The 7522-nt window shown below is 35.5% G+C and overlaps 1 protein-coding gene across 1 annotated transcript; it reads right to left on the reverse strand.

Annotated features, from left to right (window-relative positions):
* Positions 1–1293: 1293 nt before the first annotated feature.
* Positions 1294–2770, reverse strand: LOC110466316. The gene is made up of 2 exons (XM_021522734.1): positions 2241–2770; positions 1294–1751 (listed from the first exon to the last, which is right to left on the reverse strand). The coding sequence occupies exons 1-2, from the start codon at positions 2764–2766 to the stop codon at positions 1354–1356; spliced, it is 924 nt and encodes a 307-aa protein (XP_021378409.1). The 5' UTR covers positions 2767–2770; the 3' UTR covers positions 1294–1353.
* Positions 2771–7522: the final 4752 nt, after the last annotated feature.

Raw genomic sequence — 7522 nt, forward strand, 5'->3', positions numbered from 1 at the left:
GACGGTTCCTGATGTCTTTTGTTTTGCTTTGATTGCTTTAATTACTGTTGTTGTCTCTTCGTATTGAATTTGAGGGTCGCTTTTATACTAATACGATAAAACTGTGATATTTACCCTATCTTTCTTGGTGCATGAGCTGCTTCTGTATGGCCAGAATAATAAGTTTAAGTGATGTTTTATATCCCGTGATGTTATACATTCCTTATTCAGTATAATTTTTGACAGTATTGATGGAGGCGGTGCGTCATTGTTTTGATTGGTTTTTACAGCTAAAGGCATCAACGACATGTGTCAATGTATGTACTGTATACATATGTGTATAGTAAGCGGTAGGTTGGTGAATTTGCCTTCTTGTTATAGCGCAAAATGTACGCCGACGTTAGAGCTTAACTCATTGAAATGCAATGCCAAAGGCACCCAGAACAACAGTCCACTTAGTCACATGATTGCCATTATTGTAGATACTGGACGTTTAGTAGGGAACTCTAAGTACTTTATTTTAAAGGAAAGCGTTAGATAACAGAAAGTTTGTTAGGATAAAACAACATAATTTAGATCCCAAATGTTGCAATTGGTGGATCCTATTTACTTTGGTCCCTTTGTTGTTCACAAAAGCATACCCACATTTCTACAGGGGGCTACCTCATATAGGTTACCTCATATAGCATAAAACATGGGTAACAGCAGATGTATTATACCTCATATAGCATAAAACATGCAATGGGTAACAGCAGATGTATTAACATTTATGTTTGAACATTGTGATTATTAATTAGTCTTTCAATTTTACATCTTCATAACAGGTCAAGTTAACATTTTACATCATTTCAATTGCAGTTTTGCCGACAAAAATCATGTTTGTTTATGCTGTTTATTTACTAGAGAGGTTCCGAGGAAAAGGAACTTGGGATCTATGACCGGTGAAGTTCAGGCGCCTGAGGCCAAACAAGGTGTAATATTTACTCATCTTGTGATTATTGTAGTTTTCTTATCGAAGTTGTGTTATGTTTTAGCTCATAGTTTGGACAAAACGTGCAGTATACTATACAATGAAATAGAGGTGCTATACTCATAATGTTGATTTGACGTATTAAGATGGCATATTCAAATGAGTTATTACAACATCTGGACAAGTCGATGGCCCATCCATTCCACGAACCAATGACATAAATAGTATGCAATAATAAAACAACCCATTAAGAATGAGACAATGGCACATATCTCTAAGATACATACATTACAGTGAACTTTTGATCTTTTGTAGATACATATCCAAACCAATGTACACTCATCCTGCAGTTTAATAAAATATCATCACACATTTGTAAGGCTGTTTTATTATCTCAATAAGTATCAGTTCAGTTTAAAGCCAGAGAACATGCTCCAACTGGCATATACGTTAGCACTGCTGTCATGATTTCCAACCCTAACCCAGACCAGATCTCCCTCATCCAGCTGTATCACAACCAAACCACTAGTCGAACCGGAATGAGTGCCTCGCGGGTTAACAATGGACCCCATTCTGACGCCATTCTTCACAAGATGGGAATCTAAAAAGTTATTGGCATTTGTAAGTGTGCTCCACGAGAAGACGTAAGTACCCGGCTGTTGACAGGTGAATGTCCCCGTGAGTGAAGAGTACATATTGCCGTTGTTGGTGATAACATGATCGTAAACGATCTCATGGTTGACGGCGGGTGCGGTGACAGTGGTTCCCAGAATTGCATGAAAGGCAATTACATTCGTCGATCCTGCAAAGTACGGAAGAGAAAATTCTGTAAAAAAAGCAAACTTTCCAACAACAAGGTATCAGCCTTAAAGAAGATATCTCCGTTAATAAAATTCAATGACACCCTATTATACCAACACATGACTTTATTGACCCACAATCTTCAGAACATTCAAGAATATCTGACATAATTTTATGTACCTAAATATTTGGTTTCTTTGAATTCAACCCTTATACAAAATGGTTCAGTTCCTATTGATATAAGTAAATGCAGAAATAATTGCAAATCAAAGATTTATTTTAATAATCATTATAATTTTCAATTGTATATTTTCAAAAAAAAGGTAGCATGATGTCTGGTCGTCTTTAAACTGATTGGATAGCATAGAAGCATCGGGTATTATTTTGATTAAGAAAAGTCTTGTATTACTGTGTTTACCATCTTTTTTATATCAAAACCTCAAACTCCCTATGGACAAATCACGAACTCCAATGTTCGATTGTTGCTTACCGACACGAGTAGAACCCGTGCGTTTAGGAATCGATGGCGCATTCCCGCGGCGACGCCTAAACAGGCTTTGTATGGTTTTCGTTCGTTTTGACAGTACATCCGGTTTGGTGCTTCTTGGTCCGTCTTCATTCTTCATTAACATGATACTTGCAGTATTGTTTTGTACAAACTTGTATACTGGTTTTTGTCTACTTTCCGAAACAAACTCATCACTAAAGTGATTATCTGACGGTGTTTTGTGTATGTTAGTGGTGACATCGGTAGTACGATAAGAAGACTGTTGCTGTAGACGATAGTTGTCAGATTTTAGTTCGTCAATCTCAGATTGCATATCACGCATGCGTCTGACATCTTTTGAACGAGAGTCTTCAAGAAGTCGCACACGATTTTCAAGGTCATATATTAAATCTAAAACATGAATACCAACATCCTCTGGGGAACTGGGGAAGGAGGGCAACAACCTGTCTACATCCCCCAAAGTTATACCGAGTCCGGCCCATAGCATGGCTATCAGGAACACGTCCATTTTGTCAGAGAAGTTGGCCCCTGAATGTTTGCCCAGCACAGTGTTATCTACGATATATACCTTAAACATCTGTCGAGAACCCAATAGCTTTCCCATTGTGTACATTCATATAGATGAAACACTGTTATAATGGATCGACCAACAACATATTAGGCTTTATATAGAAAAATAAATTTCCAATATAAAACACTTAGTTTAAACACACGAGGTATGTTAATATGTTTCGTTTGTCTATATTTAATTAATGAGGCTTCTGACGATCCCTTCACCCCATCAAAGCAGGCGATAGGGGTTTTGTGTTGAATTTGACATACATGAAGAAGGGTAAACAATTATTGTTTGTATTAATTTCTTAGCACTGTGTACAATTGAATTCATTCTCATTTTACTATAATAAATGTATTTATTGTAAAAAAAATACTGCAATTACTTGCAGTGTTTTTGTTATAATTTTAGTTTCGAAATAATGTAAGATATTGCATTTGTTTTAAAAATTTATAATTTTTCCAGCTATATATATATGTTATGCTTTCATATATATATATATATATAGCATTTATACACGAGCTTTTTAAGACAAGAAATAAAACTCTTAAGAGTCTTCAAGAAGTCGCACACGATTCTCAAGACCATATCATAAATTGAAAACATGCTTAAAAAGGGGCATCAACCTGTCTACATCCCCCAAAGTTATACCCGGCCCATAGCATGGCTATCAGGAACACGTCCATGTTTTACGAGAGAATTGCCTTTTTTAGTTTGATCAGCACAGTGTCAAAGATTCTCTACAATAAATAAGCTTAACATCTGCTTAATACCTAGAACATTCGCATTGTTTGTGTCCATATAGATTAAACAGTTACTACAGAGCAACAAGCAAACTGTCAGGCTTTCTATATCAAAACACTTCTGATTAGAAATACGTTGTTTTATTACACGAAGGAAAGTTTCTGTGTTCCACATATATAATATATATTATACGAGCGAGTAGTGTTTCACTGTTTTGGTACTATCGTATATAAAAAAAAATCAAAGTTTTCCGAAACATGAAGAATAAAGCAAAAAGGGAAAGGTGCCTATGACACCAGTGTACAGTATACATTTCTAATGATTCCGATATAATTAAAGAAACTAGCTAATAAACGCTTCTTTTATGGCTATGCTTGCTGTTTGTTCTGTTGGTTGTGCTCCTCGGAGAAACAACTGCTGTCAAGGATAGGAATAGTTCTTGCGTAACTTCTAAAATATCCAAATTGAGATACCATGCATTGTTGTCGATGTTACGTCTAATGGCTGGAGAGAACTTGATTTCCTACATCCATCCTGTGCTGTTTATATGTCTGTAAAACAGTTAGTTCCTGTGGGCGAATTAATTACTTTGACGGGGAGTTAAACTAGGACGTTATGAACACGTGATTTCCAATTATGACATTTCATGCCGTGTGTGACATGATTAAGGTAACGGGTACACTGCATCAGCTATAATATCATAGAAGAGTTCCATTTATGAGCGTTAATTTGGAATATAAATAAATGTAAAAGCTTTTATTTTTATTTTTTAGAGTTACAATTTTGTACTTACCTTGTCAAAGTAATGATCTATAATTTTGATGGCTTGCATATATAGTTCCTGGACAGCACCATATGCGACAAGCAGGGTACAGGGCCCAAGTCTGACCACTGCAGTCCTGGAGTTTTATTTATTTACTTCCATTTTCAATAAATCATCGCGAGATGCGATTTAAACTACATTTCTTTGTAAAAAAAATAAAATATTTTTGTTTTATTTTTGTTATATTAATACGGCATCTGAAGTGTCGTAAACGTCTACACTTCCGGAACAATTGATCTGCCTCCGATTTTAATATGAAAAGGCAAAGCCTTAAAAGAGCGTAGCTTTTGTTGATCTCTGATATTTACGGATTAAGAATACAATTTTTTCAGAATGATATAAGATAAACTTTATTAAAAGTCGGCTAGTCAAGGAATAACAATAAAACGCAAGCTCTAATGAGATTAAGACCGACATAACAATAGGGAGACAGGGGCAAGTTCGGCCCTTTTTAAAATTTAAATCCGTTCTAGTAAGTATGGCAGCACGTCTGTTTTTGAACATTATTTAACTCTCCTGTCGGAAGATCGGATGACCGTACGATTAGGACGTCATAAAGCATGCAACGTCAGATTTTACCGCCAATTCTACAAATTTTATGTGTTACATGGGCCGAACTTGCCACAGTTTCATTGGCCGAAACTGTCCGGGCCCAAATTGATATTTCAATAAATTCTTATCGTACAGCAATATGGTAGTGAGTGATTGGCTTGGCTTTTATGTATTATCATTTGAAGCTGCCAGTGTCTTACACGTATTCCTGTAAAAAAAGTAGCAATTCCATTTCAAAAAGTTCGCATAACTAGAAGCGCGCTCGCCAGTACCAAGATGGCCGGATTCAAACCCGGTCACCTGCCCGACAACGCGGATTTTCTCTGGATACTCCAGCTTCCTCCCTTATTAAGAATTTAACCCTCTGCGTGCTTCCGTCAGGGCACAAATAGAATGATTGAGATAAGCTGGGGGAAAACTGTTTGGTAATTACTATAGAAAAAAGTGCATATTACATATTTGACGATTAGTCTAAGTAAATGTATAGAGATGTTAGTTAAAAAATGAAATTAAAAAAAGAAAACATTGTAAGACTTTGATTTTACTGAAAGTGTCTTGATATGGATATGTAGTCTCAATTACTGTCCCATCCTGAAACACCGGATTGAATTTCAAATTTTGTAACTGTCACCGAGGTTTGACAGGTAATGATGCCAAATAAAATTACAGTTTCTATCTGTAGCTAGTTATAATTCGGCACTCGTTGGGAAAAAGTAATACGTTGCTGAAAAAGGGCGTTGCACTTGGGTTGGTTGTCTGGAAAATTATTGTTAATTTTGTCATAAATGCATTTTCCATTGCTTCTTTTATGAGTGGTGATGCATAAATAATGTAAAGACTATATCCAGACTTTCAAAAATGTCAATTATTTCGTTCATATTCTCAACAAAAGGAAATCAAAAGCTGATGAAATTTTAAATTATCACTTTTTTGAAGATATCTTCCGGTAGAAAAAAACAACAGAACCGGGTTGATGACAAAAGAGACTTTCAGAAAATATCCGCATTTTTATTTTTTGTGCCTGTGGAGAAAAACTGAAATAAAAAAAAAGTCTTGAAGCACCGACAAAGAGATAAATGCAACGGCTATCAGTTCCAGAATTTTCCGGTTATTTTTCATCCTTCCGGAAATAACCGATGAAGGCCGATGGATTGTGACGTGCTTGTGACATCATAGTATGATCATCTCTGAACGAAGTTTCATGCCTGTTAGTATCATATTTTATGTGATAGACTTTTTTCACTAAGAATGTTTATTATTTTTTTATCTAAATAAACAAGTAATAAAACATGGGTATTGCTTTTACTATATGAAGATGTTAATGTATGGGTTGAAACACAATTGTCTTTGCTTCAAGGATACACTTTCGGTTTCCCCACTGGACATCTACTTCCGGTCGATTTTGTTTAAAGGCAAGGTGTAGAAAGGGGAAGCAACTCTGTATACGCACGCATGTGTTACCATTAAAGAGCTTCGCTCGGGCGCCAAACTCTTATTATAGTGCTATAGTGCTTCTGCATTCCCTGTTGTCGATTTTGAACTCACATTCTGGACATTTTGTGCTTACATTATTTTTATATAATTTAATCTTGCTGGCAACAATCATTTTGATTGGCTTAAAAAATTATAGTACACGTAAAAAATGACGTCGCCGTCTATAACGTCGCTTTTGATTGGCTGATACAGCGGCGTAACAATTTCTGAGAGAGTCCATCAATAAAAGTGGATTTCGACAGTAGATTGTGTAAAGGAGATTAAATTATAAGGATTAACTTGAATATATTTTTTTATGTTATGGAGCTGTAACACAAAAAAACGGAGTGTACTCTCAGGTTTATATATAAAGTACACTCCGTCTTTTTGTGTTATATCTCCATAACATAAAAAATTATATTCAAGTTAATCCTTAAATGTTTCAGTTAATTCAATATATTGTACCTGCATGCTCGTAAACGTTTATTCATTTTCATTTTATCTTATCAAACGGAAACAAACAACAACAACAAAATGTTAATATCATGAAACATAACCGACAATTGTAACAGATACGGCTCCACGGTGTCAGAGTGTGTAATCACGACAACACGATGTCTACGTATAGTGCATCCTCGTAAAGATTTAAAGTGGATGTGAGAACAAGATAATGTTTAGAATTATCAACATCCGATCTGGCATGGTCATTTATCGTTATATTTATGGTATATTTGTAGGATGTATTAAAATTTTGATGTGTTTAGTTTAATAGATCATGGCAGATATAGTCTGGAAACTTATCAAACTTATCAGTTAAACCGTAGTGGGTCACACACGGAGATACTACGCTATGTAAAATCAATATCAGGCAGACGCCTAATTGTAATGGTGCATTTACTCTGTTGGGAAAGTTAGAAACAAACTGCACTTTTTATCATGTTTTTTACTCGTCATTTCCAAATACAAGACGTAATATCTTTAAAGCAGTACATGGTGAGCGAATAGTAAAAAGGACGTTTTATGTATTTACTAATTTAAAAAGAAGTTATTACTTATTTTTAACGATGACCTTATGGCCGCATGAAATAAGATCCGCACGATTTCCCCCCCCTCCCCCCC

The sequence above is a fragment of the Mizuhopecten yessoensis genome, unplaced genomic scaffold (assembly GCF_002113885.1).
Source record: "Mizuhopecten yessoensis strain PY_sf001 unplaced genomic scaffold, ASM211388v2 scaffold11129, whole genome shotgun sequence".
Lineage (NCBI taxonomy): Eukaryota > Metazoa > Mollusca > Bivalvia > Pectinida > Pectinidae > Mizuhopecten > Mizuhopecten yessoensis.